The sequence below is a fragment of the Protopterus annectens genome, chromosome 3.part1, assembly GCF_019279795.1.
Source record: "Protopterus annectens isolate FY-2018-M chromosome 3.part1, PAN1.0, whole genome shotgun sequence".
Classification (NCBI taxonomy): domain Eukaryota; kingdom Metazoa; phylum Chordata; order Ceratodontiformes; family Protopteridae; genus Protopterus; species Protopterus annectens.
The window spans coordinates 733,360,402-733,379,005 of NC_056732.1; the positions used below are offsets into that span (position 1 = coordinate 733,360,402).

The 18,604-nt window shown below is 40.6% G+C and overlaps 1 protein-coding gene across 1 annotated transcript in view; it reads left to right on the forward strand.

Moving 5' to 3' along the window:
• PKHD1L1 (PKHD1 like 1) overlaps window positions 1-18,604 on the forward strand; it is a 1,597,738-nt gene that overhangs the window by 1,425,632 nt on the left and 153,502 nt on the right. Inside the window, exon 62 of the mRNA XM_044066249.1 lies at window positions 8,774-8,947. Within this exon, the coding sequence (XP_043922184.1) occupies window positions 8,774-8,947 (174 nt within the window). The remainder of the gene's footprint in view (window positions 1-8,773; window positions 8,948-18,604) is intronic.

Here is an 18,604-nt window from a genome sequence, read left to right on the forward strand (position 1 = left end):
ACCTCATCATAAAAGGGTTCTCATCCAGGAAAAAAGAGGTTATTGTTCCCCTCTACTCGACACTCATTAGACCCATTATAGAGTACAATGCCCCTTTTGGAATGTACCTCACAAGACATCTGCAGCAGCTGGAAAGGCCACAGAAGTACCTCACAAAGAGGATTACTGGCCTCAAACAAATGCCCTATACTGACCGCCTCAAAAAAACTCCAGCTTTACTCCATAGCATATCGCCTACTCCAAGGTGATCTCTGCCTAACATATAAAGCTATGTCAAACCCAGAGCTGTTGGACATGCTACACCTAAAGAAATCCCAATCCATCCGAGCTACACGCTCTAGGGACCTAAACCTTGTCACCACAATAAACAGGACATGCTGGAGGGATAGATTCCTGTCCCAGAGACTTCCCATACTCTGGAAAAGGCTACCCATCTATGTCAGGCAAAGTTCATCATTAGCACTCTTCAAGAAAAATCTTGATGAGTGGATGGGAAATAGGAAATACACCCTGGGGATGACGTCTGTGTCTCTGCTCGACAGTGGCACAGGAAAATAACTTTCTTGGGTGGCGTAAGCCTGGTAACCTTGTTGGCTAGGCTTACGTAGGCCCTTGGGCCAATAGCCTAGTACCTACCAATGAACCTATGACCGAGTTCTCTCCAGGACTAGAGGAGAGGTTTCTTGCACTCACTGGGCACTGTTCTAATCCCTTCCGGATTCTGAAGCCCCTCCTTCCGATCATCCTGTCAGCATCAGCCATTTTCATTGTGTCTCAAGAATTCTCACCAGGTGAGGACTCCTTCTATTTTTAAGCCATCCTCAGAGCCTCCCATGAGGGAAGGGCATAGGAAATGAGCTTGTAAAATGAGACATCTGGATTTCTCCTCAGGAGTCCCTCACAAAAGATACTAACTTCAAAAAATGGGAGGGTTCCTACCTAAGATCGCCCTTGGAAGAGGACTCCTTCAGAGGCATACTAGCACTGATGAAGTAGTGAGAGGACTGGCCCATCAACGCTTCCTCCCTAGAGGAGTCAGTATTCCTTAAGGCTTTTGGAACTGGCCCATCTACTTCCTGGGTGGTCCCACCTATTGATGAACTCATTAATCTGGTCTCTCAGTGGGGATGAAGGAGCCCAACATGGTGGAGCTGATGCCATGGAAATTTGACAAGATTTTGGTTCCTCCTAAGACTGGGCCATATTGGAGCAAAGGTCCTACCATAGATACTGTCATGTTTGTGGCAGCCAGGAAAAAGTAGCTGTCAGAAGACAGCACCTTGTCCACCCCCCCCCCCCAACAGGGATTTCAGGGAAGTGAATAGATTTAGAAAGTCCTCTTACACTTCAGCAACATTTGCTTTAAATGTACTTAATTACTTAGGCCATCAGCCACGTTTCCAAAGAGACTTGACTAAGGAGCTTTCCAACTACATTTTGGGTAAATCACCTGCCAATGTACAGAAAACTGTAGAGTCATAGCTAACCAATCTCCCATCTATATCTAGTATGTCTATGTGCCTGCTATCTAATGCAGCTGATGGCACATTGAGAGCTGCAGGTACTGGTATTTCCATTCACTAGCATGCCTGGATCAGTCTCTACAACTTTGTAGAGAGCTTCAAAACATCATTTGTCAATGCCCCATTCAGTGGGTCCAAGGTCAAGGAAACACTCACCAAAAGTTAATAGGAGGATAAAATACTGTCTGCCATAGGCATCCATTTTTCCATCCCCCTAAAGGATTTTTCCAGACTCAAAAGAGTGGAAGAAGTTATCGTTCCTCAAATCCCAAGGTATTGCTTAGGACTCTTCTGGTGACATAAATCCCATTCAGGAAGAGGAGGAAACAATTTTAATGGACATTGTCCTTGTGGCAGAGGCAATCTGCAAAATCTAGGGTTTTGAGGTCCATTTACCGAGAAACTCTTCCAGCACTCCTGAATGGTTGCTCAGCTGCATACTCTGGAGGCAGCTGGGAGGGGACACTTATCCCTGCACCCTCAAACCTGTTTAGCCATCCCACTAGATTTTTAGGGGCCAACAGTTATAACCAGAGGTATATTATTCCTTTTGCTTCTCATCCACCAAACAAAAAGAAACTTCTCAGTGCTCCACATAGTCAGAGGAAGGTGGCAGTGGCAGAGATTTCAAAACTGCTAAAAAGGCAAGTCATCTAGGAGGACCCACAAGCCAGCAAGGATTTGGAGTCTATTCAAGATTCTTTTTTTGATCCCAAAGAGGAATGGGGACATGTGGCCCATTTTGGACATCAGTCACCTCAACCAGTTTGTAAAACAGATTAAATTCCAGATGGTCATGGCTCAGTTTCTTCTGCTTCTCCTGAGGAAGGATGAATGTATGTGATTGATAGATTTTCAGGATACCTACTATCACATAAAGATAACAAGGCAGTCCAGAAGGTTCCTCCACTTTTGGCTAGGAGCCAGTCACTTGCAGTTCAGAGTACTGCCCTTTGGTCTAATCACAGCCCCAGAGTGTTTATCAAGTATATGGCAGTGGCCACAGCATATCTAAGACTGAAAGTGTACCGGGTGTTTTCTTATTTAGATGACTGGCTCCTCACAGTATCCACCAGGGATCCACTTGTTAATACCAGAGACTTCTTGCTCCAACTTTGTCATCAACAAGAGATCACTGTCAATGTAAATAAAGGTCAACTGACACAAGTCCAGATGATAGTGTTCATAGGGTGCCACCTGGACACAGTTTCTCAAATTGCCAAACTTCTGGCTTCGAGAGTTTCTCTCTCCCTCTGTGTCTCTCTCTCACTCTCTCACTCTCTCTCACTCTCTCTCTCTCTCTCTCTCCTTTAACTAACTTCCGAGGTCATTTCTCCCTCAAAGCCCCTGGCAAGATGTATACTTTGGTTGCTGGGGTCAACGGCTTCTTCATCCATGCTAGTTCCTCAGGATGGATTTTACATGACAGACTACCATGGACTTTGTCTGGCCAATGGTCCATACTGTATCAACCCATGCAATTTCCACCTCGTCTAATACTAGTATACAAGTATCATATTCACAGGTGGTTGACTTCCCCACTAGTGGTTTTAGTCACCCATTCATCTTTCCACCCCACTAATGCAACAGTGAGCATGGATGCCTCCTTTCTGGGGTGGGGAGGCATTTCAAAGGGTAGAAGGTCCAAGGCACATGGACAACTTCAGAAGCCAAACTTCACCTCAGTGTCTTAAAGATGAAGGCAGTCATCCTAGGATTGCAAGCCTTTCAGGATTCCCTCCACAATAGAGTAATTTCCATCCCAATGGACAACATGGCTGTGGTCTGGTATATCAAGAAACATGGGGAACCCATTAGCATCCACTGTGTCAGGAAGGCATGAGGGTTTGGTAATGGGTGATGTCTTCCAATCAGTTTTTAGTGGTAATGCACATCCAGGGGAGATGCAGTGCTTTAACTGACAAGTGAGCAATCCATCTTCCGTCCTCAAGAGTGGTCCCTCAGTTATTCAGTGAAGACCACAATCTTCAGTCACTGGACACAGACATGCTGCAACCTCTTCTCAGCTACTTTGCCCTGATACCCCAAAAGGGGCAGTCAACAAGGGGCACCCTGACTCACACCAGGCCCCCAGGTCTCCTCTGTGCATTTCCTCCTTTTCCCCCCTCATAACAAACTTTCTTCAGAAAGGGATTCAGAGCAAGGAACTGGGATCCTTATTGCCACCTTTTAGCTTAATCAAATCTGGTTCCCTTCCTTTCGCCATATCTGAAACACCTGCCTTGGGTGCTGGATTCTCTTTCAGATCTCCTGTCTTGCCCATCCAGCCAGTTTTACTGTGACATCAAGACCCTGAGATTAACTGCTTGGTTTCTCCACATCCAACAGCTGTCTTCCTTGGTTCTCCATATGTTATCCTCTTTAAAAAAGCCAGCCACCAGGAAGGTCTATAGAAGTAAGTGGAAGAGATTTTCTATGTGGAATCCTTTTTTTGGATCCTTTATCTTCTATTCTATATTTTTGCAGGGTTATTTCAGGAAAGTATTAGCTTTTCTACCATCTACCAGTACCATGTACAGCTGACAGCCATATCTAACTTTCATGTTAGACAAAATCAGAACTCCATCACCTCATTGAAATTGTCCAAAGCATTTTTACGATGAAATTCCCTTCTCAGACCTTCTCTGACAGACCCAGTTCCTCCTTGGGACATTACCTTATTGCTTCAAGCCTGGAATAGACCACCTTTTGAACAATCAATCTCTTTAGAACTAAAATTTCTGCCCTGGAAGACTATTTTCTTGGTAGCCATTACTTCATCTAGGAAAACTTCAGAGCTACAGGCATTATCTTGTAAACCTTCTCATCTGACCTTTCCTAAGGATAGGGTTTATGTTAAAACCAATCCTAATTTCTTCCTAAAGTGGCTTCTGAAGCTGTCCTTAACCAAGTCATTAACTTGCCAGTTTTTCTTTCCAATGTTTTCCAGCAAAGGAGAATACACATTGCATTTGCTGGATGTTCACCGTTAGCTGAGATTTTATTTGCATTGAACCAAAAGTTTTAGGAAAAGTGGTCAGCTTTTTGGTTCCTTTTCAAGAGTCAAACTGGGAGATGGTGTACTGAAAGTCACTTTGTCCAAGTGGCTATCTGATTGCATTACTTTTGCATACAAAGCAATGAAACTTTCCCTTGCTTACAGTCCCAAGGCCCAGAGAGTGGAAACTTTTGACAATACCTTTAGATGACACCTGTGCTGTGGCTACTTGGCCTACAGTTCAGACCTTTGTCTCCTATTACAAGCTTAACTTAATGGTCTTGATCCTGTGCGTCCTTTGGAATATCCTTCCATAAGAGTGCCCTTGAGTTCTAGTAATTGGAAAATCTGTCCCATAAGTTGAGTCAGATGGAAAAAAGTCATGCCAGACCAGTATATAGTATAAGTATTACTTTTGCATGATTTACTGTGGTTGTACAACCTTGTGTAATGTACTGTCCAGGCTGAATCAAAAAGTGGTCCACTTGGATCAGAGTTCTACCCCAGTTAACAAGCCTCAAATAAATAAATAAATAAATATGTTTGCCAGGAAAGTTACATTTTGCCCAGTATGCACTGAAATCAAGATAGGGCAGACACTATCAGGGTCTCAGAAACAGGATGTGTACTCAGAAATAAGCAAAAGAACAAGCTGCAAGAAAATATGAATAAACCACCAAAACTGAGAAAAATACACTTTATAATAGCAAAGCTTTCGGATAAAATCCTTTCTCAATACTAATACAAACAATTCTAAAAGCAAATGGTTTAAATACAGGTCAATGAAGTCACATGACCAGCAGTCCAAAAATCATGTGACCACGAGTATATAAAACAAAATCATTAAAATTAAAAAAATTTAAAAAAAGATTAGAAAAAACATCAAATTATCGCAACTTGGTATGTTGCAATTTAACAAGAACAGGTTTCAGGGTAATCATATTATTTAAACCTGGAAAATGGTCAGAATTCAACCTAAGAATCCATTCATACTCTAATTCAAGTAAATTACCACTATCATCACCTCTGGCAGAAAGCCGTACTACACCAATAACTCTAAAAGAGAATCTATGCTCAATACCTGAATCAACTATATGCTTATACAAGGCATTACTGTCAATGGCCCTTCTAATCTCCGATTTGTGTTCAATGATGTGTTCTTTTAGCTTTCTAGTGGTCTTACCCACATAGAATGCAGTACATTTCACACAATTAGCTAAATATACCACATTAGATGCAACACAAGTGGAAGAAAAATTAAACTGATAAACTTTACCACTAACAGGCCCTTTTTCTCATATAGAACTATGAAGTCCTTGAAGATTATGTTATGTTACAAAGATTTTTTTAGACCTGTAGAGAGGACTTCTACCACTAAGCCGGGTACGTATGGATGTTTGAATTGTTCCTGCTGTTCTGATATCGTGGTTGGTTGCAGTGATAAGTTCAAACATCCTGTTAGTGGTAGAGTTTATCAGTTTAATTTTTGTGTGGCACCACACTATAAATAATGCATTAGACAGTAGCTTTCTTCTTCAGTGTAGCAATATTTAATATGCTGCAGAGTTAGGTTTTTGTTTTTTTAGGATCTGAAAGTTGTAATACTTAAGTATTAGCTGGTTCTGCTGTTAAAAGCTTGGTGGCTTTATCGTATGCTCAAATATCACCTTCTGGGCTTCTCTCTATCTACTCCAAAAAAGAGATGCCTTCCCCCTGACATTTTACTTTTTCACTAGTTAGAGCAGTGAATTTCTGGACTACTAAATCCATCATCATCAGTGAACGGCTTATCTTCCTCTTCGATACAGAGCATGGACTACTGTTATTGAACACTAGGCTTTAGATGATGTCATTATTTATGGCTCTTTCACTGAAGCCTTTGTCAAAAGTTCTTCTTGCTTTTGACAGTCTAAGGTCTCTCTTTCTCTCTCTCTCTCTCATTCACACTTTGCCTAGAGCAATAGAAACTATAATAGTGTATATTTTTCCCACAGGAAGATGGCAATCCACAATTTTTCATCTTAAAATATTTAGGAGAAAGAGCTCTTTTAGAAACAGATCACAGTGGAAAAGTAGGAGGAGATGGACAATGTTTTGATGGTTGCTTTGCTTATATTGGTTTCTTCCATTTATGGACCACTGTTTACTGACCCACTTAGGGCCACTGGTGAGGAGATGGATTTTTTTTGTGTGAGAAGACCCACAGTAGAATGGCAGAATATCTGGCTCTTCCTGGCCACCTGATAGGGTATGTTTAATCATGCTTCTAGTCTTTAAAGACCAACTAAAGTCAGCCTAGCTAATACCTGTGAATATGCCTTCTGTCCTAAGACAGTTTAGAGAGGACATACTGTCCTTCCAAAGGATTTGTACTTTTAGGGATGCATTTTTCAGGTGGTTTCAGTGGCTTAACAAGAGCGACAAATATGCCAGGATACTTAAGTGATCTTCCTCCACATAAAGGATTCAGAAGGTTTGACCTGTGATGGAAGACACTATGCTCTGTCATAATGATGAGATGAAAATTATCAACTTTTATTAGCAAACAGCCAAATACTCCTAACACATACTGAAAGGGGAATGAAGACAATGTTCATGGCTAAGGAAAAGCAGAGCTCAGTAATGGTGTAACTGCCCTGTTATGTACTTAGTGCTCAGGTCATACAAACTGAATGATGCCTAAGCTTGCTTCACAGTGTTTCCTATTGTTTGTAGGAGGTAAACAGAAATGGTGTTGGACTTCCTGCAAAGTTCCAGCAAGAAGCCCTCATGCCCTAAGTGCTCTGTGTACTGTTTTTTTTTTTTTTTGTGGGGGGGGGGTACCTTATTTAGTCTAATCTAGTATGCATACAGAGTGTGCAAGTAGGAGGTACAGTCAGTGCATGATCAGTGCCACTCTGAAAAGACTTCTATGCTTCTCTAAAAGGACATTCCATGAGATGAACATCCCTAAAAATAGCCCTGGATGCAAAATCAGTAGATTCTGCCTATTCAGTAGCAGGAGGTGCCCAGGAACTTGGTTGTAAATGAAAAGAAAAATCAATGGCCCAGCTTCATACTCATCCTCTGTTTTACCATTTGTCAGAATATACTGTGTCAGAGAGAAGTGCTACTGCCATGTCATTTCAAATTTCTATAGATCATGGGGTACAACTTGATGGTGGCCATTACCAAGTCACACATACTGTTGTAAGCACACTTGTCTAATAACTCCTATGGTCAGAAATGACAACATTACATACTGTATATAGACTTCCACAGTTTATCAATTGTGATTCAAAAAATGAGTTTTAGTCATTTGAGTTCAATGGACATTCGTCAAATGACATACACCCCAAAATGTATACTTGTACATACCTATATTTATATATATATATATATATATATATATATATATATATATATATATATATATATATATATATAGAGAGAGAGAGAGAGAGAGAGGGAGGGAGACAGTGCACGTTTTGAGGGGGGCACTTTTTGAGCTTGTTGTAAGGTAATTGATTAAGGTTTCTCTTTAAGCTGCTTCAGTGGCATAGGAGAATATTTGCTTGGACTACTGACAGAGAAGCAGAGAAGGATGGGCGTTACCCATTCTGGGTGAGAGGGCAGTTCTTTGGGTGCCTTCTACATCAATCCCTGGTGGAGGCTGGAGACATCACTACTGGGAGGTATGGTCCAAGGGGGTGAGGACAGGGACATGGTTCAACTGCTGTAGAGGGCTGGTAAAATGACGCACATCCCCACTGCATTCCCACCCCTCAGATTTACCACGAGAAATGTGTGTAAAGAGATAGGTCATAACTGAAATTCGCCAAGTGGATGTGAATGGCCAGACACCCAAGACAGCCATAAGATTCATGATGGTTCCAAGCCTATTACAAGAAGTCAGAGGAGTTAGGAGTTGGCTGGTGATGGACATGGAGCACTGGGTAGGGAGCCATAAAATGATGCGGTCCGGAGAAAAAAATCTGTTTCCTTTTTAAAAATTGTGCTGTTTTGTGATCATATTTCTGATCACAAATCATGCCTTTAGACACTGATCCATTGAATATTTCTAACCTTTCACCTTGATTTTTCTTCTCTTTTAAAAATCTGCCTCATAGCTTAGTATCCCTTTTCTAATCAGACATTTAAAAATTAAAAAATGTTTAATTTAGCATTTGATTATTAACATTTAAATGTGCTGTGTATTTATTTGCTGAGACTACAGTATCGGATGTAATGTTGTTCCATAAAATTTTTCTAGCTGAAACTTATCAAGTGCCAGAAACTGGACAGAACTACACACTTGCAGCGGATGTGGGACTTCTAACCAGAAACATTAAAATCATTGGAGAGGATTACCCACAGCTGATAGAAGAATCTTTTGGGGCACGTGTTCTGGTCAGCACATTCCAGTACAATGGTGCTCAACTCAGAGGTATGGATCAATTATATAGTCTTTGTTTATTTTTCTACATAAGTATATAAATGATAGAGTGGTGTTACAATGCAACCAATTCAGTTAGGAAGATAATTCATTCCATACCATGATATAAATATTGTAGAATTTCAAATATAATTAAAATAGCTCATACCTTTGAGCAGTTTAACCAAAGAAACTTATTTAAACCAAGCAGAAACTTCACAGTGTGAAGGGTGTGAAGTTCAGTCTTTGAAATATGTTATGCACCTAGTTCACTAATAAAAATTAAACTTTAAAATATGTACTACAAAATAAAATATTAGGCAGCCCACAGTTGAGTTAAAAATAGAATATCCATTACTGAAACACACAAACAAGCAATCCTAGTTGAGTCTAATGAAAAGCATTAAAGATATTCATTATTTATATATAATCAGGTTATTTGGAGCAATGGAGTGCTTACAGAGGGTGGTTTTGTTAAGAGAATTAAAAACATTAAACTCATTCCTTTAACCACTTCCCCCTTCCACCTCAACACCATAGTGTAAACTGAGACTGTGCTACCTTAGAACTGAAACTAAAAAGCTAGAGACAAATTAAAATATATAATATAAGAACTGTTTATTAAGGCTAATCTACTAAAACAAACTTTATTAATTAAGGAACCAACTCACTAATAAAATGACTAATTAACTAACAAAAAGATATACCACTGGAAATCTATCAGAATATTAACCTATAAACTAAATCTACCACTAGACATCTATCAGAATAAATATTAGTAACTTATAAACTGAAACACTTTTAACAAAGATCACTTTGATACCAAATGAATACTTTATCAGGTTTATGTGTAAAAAACATATCATAATATTAATGAACATGTGTGAAAATCTACAAATGAACACCTAAGTAGGCTGAAAACAATAGCTATAACTGCTAAGGTGGAATACAGTGAAAAATGCTAAAAATAAAGTATTAAGGCCCTGGGGATTTTTTCACATTGGGCACCTAACTAAGAACGCATTTAGATTAAATGAGTTGATAAGCTGGATAAGGTGTAGCCATGACTGAGATACTTCATGCAGTAGCTGTTTCCTGCTGCACTTTGCTCTGATATCATGTCATGCTATATGCCACAGACAGGTGTTCAATAAACACACTGCCTTACTGGCATATGGGTAGTACAGCCCGGCTACCCTATCACTAGCAGTCTATCATAGCTCCTTCCCTGTCTGTCAGTCTATCTGTCTGTCTGTGGGTGTGATGGACTAATCATGTCAGAATACAAGGTCTGGCTTTCAGAAAGATAGACAGAACTCTTTTAGTTTTCTAGTGTCACAGTAAGAGAAGGATCTTTGAGAAGACATGAGAAGACAACATCTTTCTCTAGATTTTCATCTGCTGAGCTCAGACAAGAAACCTTTCAGGTTTTATTTCCTCGATCAATCTTTTCCATCAGTGCTTGGATAGTGTATTCTTCTACTTTGATTGTATTTTTTTTCTGATTAGAAAATTTGTATATGCTTCTGTTTTTACTTTGACTAGGACAGTAAGGCTGATGCCATTGACTAAAAATTAATTTGCAAGTTTTGACAGGAAAACTTGCTGATATTGCAGATTTTTATTTTCTTTGGGGCTATGATTATTTGAGGTTATTGAGCAGGATTACAGTGTTTAAATTTTTTTTGTTTAAATCATGATTTTTGGCACCATTTTATATGTTAAACATTGATGACAGGTATTTTTCATTAGTTTACGATTTATTTCTTGTCTAATAGGGTTTTTGGCTTTTAACAAAATTAAGTGACTTTTGTGTATGTATTTCATGCTTGGAACTCTGTTACTGAAACTGTAATTTTCATCAGTGCAGTATTTAGAATAGTATCCCCTGCAGAAATAGACTTCATATTGCTTTTGGTACCATTTTGCATGTTAAAACGTGTTTTCACTATGAGTAAATAAAATTGAATACACAGAGGATCAGAATTCCTAAAATGCAGTTCCCAAAACTATCTTGCCAAAAAACACTTTTGTAAGTACCCCTGCACCATCAGATACAGGGGAAAGCCCCCCCCCCACACCTCCCTGAACTTATATACATATATATATATATATATATATATATATATAAAATATATATATATATGTATATGTGTGTATATATATATATATATATATATATATATATATATATACACATCATATATATTATATATATATATATATATATATATATATATATATATATATATATATATATAGATATACATACATATACATATGTATATATATATATATATATATATATATATATATATATATATATATATATAATTCCACTGTTGCATCAACTGAAAGAAGAGGAAAATTCCCCTAAAAAGGAATCACTTGCAGCATAACTCATGGACAGTAAATTACTGTGCAGGAACTCCAATCAATAATTTCCTCCAGAGGAACTCTAGTCATTAGTGAGTTGAAGCTCAGGCAGTTGAAGCTCTGGAGATCAATCTTCGTCCACCAATATGGTACTTGGTAAACATTTCTGACAGGAATTTTTCATCAGTTTATTTATTTCATGTATAATATTGTTTCAGGGAGTTTTGATCCATTTGGTGCTGAAGCTTGACTTTATTAAATCTGGGAACATTTTTTTGACATGTACTTTGTGCTTTGAACTGTGTTACTGGAAATGTTGTCATTTTCTCAATGCAGTTTTTAGAATAGTATTCCTATACAAATAGTCTTTAGGTTGTTATTTAGAGGGAGAACAGTGGGAGTTATCCATTCCTTTACTGCTCTGACTGTCCTGCCAGTCTTTGGTATTGAGCTAGATAGTTTTCCTGTCCCCTGACTTGATGGATTCAGATACATTGCCCCCACCACCACCATATACCCCTCGTGTTCCTAAAAACATTGAGATGATTCAAGAAATATGCCTCAGCCTACAGCTTGTGAGTCCACAGTAGCCTTAACCAGGCCATTGGACCACTCACCTTCTTTTGCCTCCAGGTGCCCTGGTGTGGTGTTAGTACCACAACTGAGCATGATGCAAGGGTCAGACATGTCCTCCAGTGCTGTACCAATACCAGTTGGTGGGAGATTGGTGTAATGGTCAAGGTGTTTACCTTACAGACACAAACTGAAGGGTTGGATTCTCACATGGGGTAATCAGCTGGACTTAAAATGGCCCACAAAGGCAGTTAGCCTAGTAATACTCTATGAACCTATAAATCTGGTTCAGGTACAGGAGAACTCTTTAGGTGCGGGAGAAATCAGGGGTGCAGAATTTGTTGCCCAACGGTTCCTTGATTTTATAAACTCTAACGCAATGGAACAACTGGTCACCGCTCCCACAAGAGGGAACAACATATTGGACCTGGTCATCACCAACATGGGGACTCTATGTTCCACACCAGAGGTAAACCCCTCATTGGTAAGATCAGACCATAAACAAATTTCCCTGGACATCCATATCCCGTCCCCACCCCCAGCCAAGGAAATCACTGTAAAGAATTTCTCAAAAGCCAACTTTGCACTTCTCAAGACTGAGGTGGAATCCTTCAAAGCCCCTGGGCCAGAGGATAATACAGCCCAATCTGCAGAATCCTTTACAAATGCATTCTATGAGCACCTGCAGGAATGCATGGATCATGCTATCCCAAATAAAACCAAGACTCACTCCTCCAAAAACAGGAGACCAGTCTGGTGGACCCCGGCCATAAATAAGCTATACAACAGAAGGAGGAAGCTACTACATGACAGAGCAAAATCCCAAAAGGGAAGGCATCTCTGATCAGTATTAGCAAGAAACTTCGATCCCTCATAAAATCATCAAAGGCCAGTTTTGAAAGAAAAATTGCCCTAGACACTAAAGATAATCACAAGACCTTCTTTAGTTATGTCAGGTACATGGGCAGAAACTCCCAGATATGCTCTGAATTGTTGCATAATGGTACAAAATATACCAAACCTACAGACATAGCCAACATCCTGGCAGACAGATTCAGTGCAAACTTCTCCCTCCTCCCCCCCCAAAGGAGCAAATGCCTATCCCAACTGAATGCAACCTCCCTGATATCACAGATGCACAGGTGAAAGCTGCCCTCTCCAAAGCAAAAAACACAGCTTCTATGGGACCGGATGGTGTCCCAGGCTGTGTCTTACATGAGCTCCAAGAAGAACTGAACCCTCACATTAAGTCACTGTTCAAACTTAGCCTTACTACAGGATATGTGCCCAAAGAATGGCGTACTGCTACAGTGGTCCCACCCCACAAAGGTGGTGCCACAACGGACCCTGGAAACTATTGCCCCATAAGCCTGACTAGTCTGGTCTGTAAAGCTATGGAGCGTATTATCAAGGAACTCATAAACAAAGACATTGGGAGCCTCCAGACACTGGACCCTACTCAATTCGGCTTTGTTAAGGGCAGATCTTGCCTCTTAAACCTAGTTGATTTCTTTGAAACAGTTACCAAAGCCATAGATGAGGGCAAGGTAGTCCACACAGCCTGCCTGGACCTCGCAAAAGCCTTCGACACAATACCCCACTCGGGCATCATAAATAAGCTTACCAGCTTAAATATCAGCCCCTATATCACAAGATGGGTTGCAAACTGGCTCAGAGATAGAACCCACATGGTCAGAATCGCAGGTGCCATGTCCGAATCCAAACCAGTTACAAGTGGCGTCCCACAGGGCTCAATTCTGGGACCTCTCTTGTTCGGTATATACTTCTCTGAGGTTCAGGCTAACACGGGAGGATTATGTCTGACAAAGTTCGCAGATGACTGCAAACTGGGGGCCATAATCGAATCTCCAGCTGACACAAGCATCCTCCAAAAGGGTCTCACAGTGACGGATGCTTGGTGCCAGAGCCACGGCCTCAAGCAAAATGCTAAAAAGTGCATAGTCATCCCTTTAGGAAAAAACAAGGTGCCCACAAATTACCACATAGGTGGTAATCCATTAAGTACTGAAGAAGTAATTAGAGATTTGGGGACCAACGTAGATAGTAATCTCTCCTTTGATAATCACGTTGCCAAAGTGGTTAGAAAGACCTTCTATATAGCCCAACTTATCATGAAAGGGTTCACATCTAGATCAAGAGAGGTCATTGTGCCCCTCTACTCGTCACTCATCAGGCCCATAATTGAATACAATGCCGCTTTTGGGATGTACCTTACCCGACACCTGCAGCAACTGGAGAGACCCCAAAAGTACCTCACCAAGTGGATCATGGGCTACAAACAGATGTCCTATGCAGCTCGACTAAAGAAACTCCAGCTCTACTCAGTTGCTTACCGCCTACTCAGAGGCGATCTATGCCTGACTTACAAAGCCATGTCAAACCCAGAATTAATGGACATGCTCCACCTCAAAAAATCCAAGTCCCTTACAGCTACATGCTCCAGGGACCTAAACCTCAGCACAAAAATAAATAAGACATGCTGGACGGACAGATTCATTTCCCAGAGGCTCCCCTCACTCTGGAATAGAATCCCAATTCATGTTAGACATAGCCCCTCGCTCACCCTCTTCAAGCAAAATCTTGACGCGTGGATGGGAAATCGCAAATTCACACCTGGGATCTCTTCTGTGTCCCTGCTAGACAGAGGCACAGTAAACTAATCTTAAAAGGGTACCTTCTGTGACCTACTTTACAGAGGCACAGTAGGCTAATCTAATAGGGAGGCGGAAGCCAAATACACTCTGGCTAGGCTTATAAATGCCCTTGGGCAGATAGCCTAGTATCTACCTATGAACCTATGAACCTATAAAGCATTGATAAGCTTCCCTCAGGGGATTTTCCCAGTTGTATAACGCATACAGAAAAGAGACAAATGACCCAATACATCACAGTGCAACAGTCTGGGTTTCCACCAGAGGTGGTGACTATGACTAGTTCCATTGATCATGCAGTTGATTACAGGCTGCATATATGGGTTATGATTAATGCCTGGACTCACACCCCTGTTTAACTATCCAGGGATCCCAGTTTTGAAAGGGATTCAGAATCCTATGTTTCAGAAGTGTCAGTCTGATCAATTAAGTTCACCTGATTTTGAACAGATGCAGAAAGCCAAACAAATGTTTCATTTTTTTCCAAATGCTGGCTAGATTTAGTGATGTATTCAGTTGGGAACAGTCTTTTGCTGCTCTCGAGGTCAATAAGGTATATGCACTTTTGGAGGATGAGGGCCTGGATAAGGTGAACTTCCCTCCATTAATTCCATCATTGGAGGATATGTTTGAGAAAGACTGCAATTCTCCTCTATTGAATGGGCCTTTGCCTAAAAAAGGATTTAAGAAATTCAAGGTGTGTTTTACCATGCCTGGACTCAAGTGTCCCCAGCGACATCTTCCACCAAAAAAACTATGTTGTCATTAAACCCATTCCCTTATGATAAGCTAGGCAACTGGCTAAAGTCTCAGGGAAAGAAGTTGGCACTGTTGAGCATTGCAGCCTTTAAGGTGTTTAACTACCAGTGTTTTATGTAGAAGTTTTTTGGTGAGATGTTTGTATAGTTTAGACAAATTCACTGTATCATTACCTGCTGATCGAAAAGTCTGTGTCAAAGATATTGTTTTCAATGTTTCGTAAGTGAATAAACATTTAAACAGTGCTTTGGAAGAGGCCAATACTGTTTCTAGATATTCAGTGACTTCTGTGTTGATAAGGAGGTATGCCTGGTTCCATACTCAGAACTTTCCTGGTGCATTAAAAAATGAGATTATGAATGTCCCCACTTCATTCTGGTTGTGTGTATGGTACAGCAGGTATTCATATCCTTAAACACTGTGATATCAGAGGTCAACTGATGCAAGGAGAGTCTAAAATGTTCCATAGTCCCACGTTTCCTTCCATTAGGCAGGATAATTTTCAGTGGCCCATCAAACAAAAGCCCAAGTAAACAAAAGTTAAGACATCAAAAAGAAATGGCAGGATAAGAATTCCACCAAACCTTACAAGAGAGGTTCCTTTCCCAAAAAAGATATCATCCTCTTTCAACCTATGACTATGCTATGGCACAGCACGCATCTTTCCTAAGCCCCCCTCTGGGTACCCTATCTCAAAAGTTAGTTCTCAACAAGGCGGCTTGGCCTTCAGTAGTTTCCAACAAATGGGTGCTTTATATTCTTGACAGAGGTTACAGGCTGCAGTGGAAGTAACATCCTCAGTTCAATGGGTTACCTTTTACCCGCTGAATCAGACCTTGTTATTCCCTGCAATATACTAGCAAATTCTGGACTCAGGGGTCATAGAAGTGGTCCCTCCTTCAGAAAGAATGAAAGGTTTCCACTCCAGAATTTTGTTCCTTACAAAGAGCTGTCATGGAGAATGGAGTTGTACCTGTCCTTTCTGAAGACCTTTGCTAAGGTCCTCCAAGTTCAAGATGTTCACACTGAAGATAGTGTTTCCTCTTTTGCTGGACCACTGCTTCATGGTGACCCTGGACTTGAATGGTGCATATCACCATATCTCCATTGCTCATTGCTTCAGGAGATACCTGTGATTTGTTCTATCTGGTTCTGACAATCAGTTCTCTGCATTGTCCTTTGGGCTATCCACTGTGTCTTGAGTGTTTACCACATGTTTTGCCTGGTAACAGCTCACTGCTGGATTCTTGGCATTTATGCCTTTCCTTACTTGGACAACTTGCTAACCTGTGCAGAATCTATATCCAAACATTTGGAATCACTAGAAAAGGTCTCAGCCTTACTCTCCTACATAGGATTCAAGTTTAATTTTCAGAAGTCATGCCTGACACCCTCGCAAAGACTTGTTGTCCTGAGATGCTTAATCAACTTTGACAAAAGAATGGCCTTTTTCCTGAAGACAAGATCCTGTCTTATCAGATGATGTTTTAAGAATTCTCCCAGTGGAACTTCACCTCAGCAAGAGAATTCCTAAATTCTAGGACTTATAGCATCCACGATTCTCATGATACCACTGGCCCATATCTCCATAAGGAAAATTCAGTGGCGTGTTCACTATTGTTGGAACCAGCACCTACATTCACTGGAATCTCATTTACTGGTGTTACCCTTAATCAGATGATAGATACAGTGGTGGAGAGCATAGCTGAGTATCAATGCAGGAGTGCCCTTCTTCCCACCTGTTTTGGCACAGTCTGTCCAGACAGATTTATCTGACTTCACTAGGAGAGCTGTGTCAATGGGATTGCAAGTGCAGGCTACTTGGGGGCCCCAGGACACACAGAAACATGGAAGTGCTGGCGGTGATCTATGCCTTGAAAGTCAATCACCACCTATGGACTCTGGGAATTCTGGTAGCTACAGACAATACCACGGTGATGTGTTACCTCAACAAATAAAGGGGTAAAAGGTCCTACACTCTATGGCAGTTGGCAATAATGGCCTGTGATCTGGCTTTATGGCATTCTCTGACTCTTCAGGTATCATACTTCCCGTCAGAGCAAAATGTTGTGGCAGACAGACTAAGCAGATCCTGGGCAGCTAGCACAAGTGGCAGCTCAGTACAGTAGTGTTACAAGATCTGGTTCAGATGTGGGGAATGCCTTAAACAGAACTGCTCATTTTCTTTCAAAACAGACAGCTGGAGAAATGTTATTCCAGACATCTTTGCAGATATACTTTCAGGGTAGATGCATTCTCATTTCCTTGGACCAGTATGTTCCTGTATGCATTTCCACCTTTTCCACTGATTCACAGGGTATTTCTGAAGGCTCAGAAAGAAATGCCAAAAAAACATTGTGGTGACCCTCTGTTGGCTCAGGCAATCTTTGTTCTCGCTTCTAATGGTATTGATCAAGGGCAATTACCACAGACATCCTCACACTCTGGATTTGCTTACACAGTCTCAAGGGCAACTGGTGCACCCCTCTTTGGAGCAACTACAACTAACAGCCTGAATGATTCAGTCTTGACTGCATTTAGGCACTTGTTTCATGAAGATGTGCAACAGATTTTAAAAGAGTCCAGAAAACCTACTTCTGGAAATCTTATGTTTATTAATGGGTAATGTTTTCTTAGTTATGCCAAAATGGGAACAGGGGAGTACCTAGAGGTTAACATCCCTCTGGTCATGAAAGTTTGTGTGAGCTACTTCAGGTTGGCTTATCATGTTTCCATTAAGTTACATTTAGTGGCCATCTCTGCTTGTTCGCCAATGGATCCTCCTCTTTCTTCTCTTTTGGTAAAACAGCTCATGGAAGGAGTATTACACATCAGACCCCCTCACAAGCAAATTCTTCTTTCAATGAGATCCATACCTCTCAACTGTACAGATTTATGTAGAATGTCCATATTTTTGTCTCATATTTTTGGTCTGTTTTTCATAATAATTGTGGTTTTCTGGCAAATTAGTGGCAAATCAATAAAGATTTAGGCTATAAAATAATGACAGACATTTGAGTTTCAGACTTCAAACCCTTCACAAAATTAATGCTAATGCAAAACCTGTTAGTCTGTAAACTTTTTAAGTTTGCAAGAACAATATTTAAAAACTTTCCCTGTTTTGAGGCCTTTGTCCCACTTTTTATGGCTTTGTTCAGATTTCTTGCTCTAAGAGGTTGAGAGGTAAGATGGGATGTCAACTACTGGGCCCCTTCTGCTGTACAGAAAACTTTAAAATTTGCTTTCCTACATCTGCAAGGTGACACAGTGATGCAATAGTGTTTCCAAC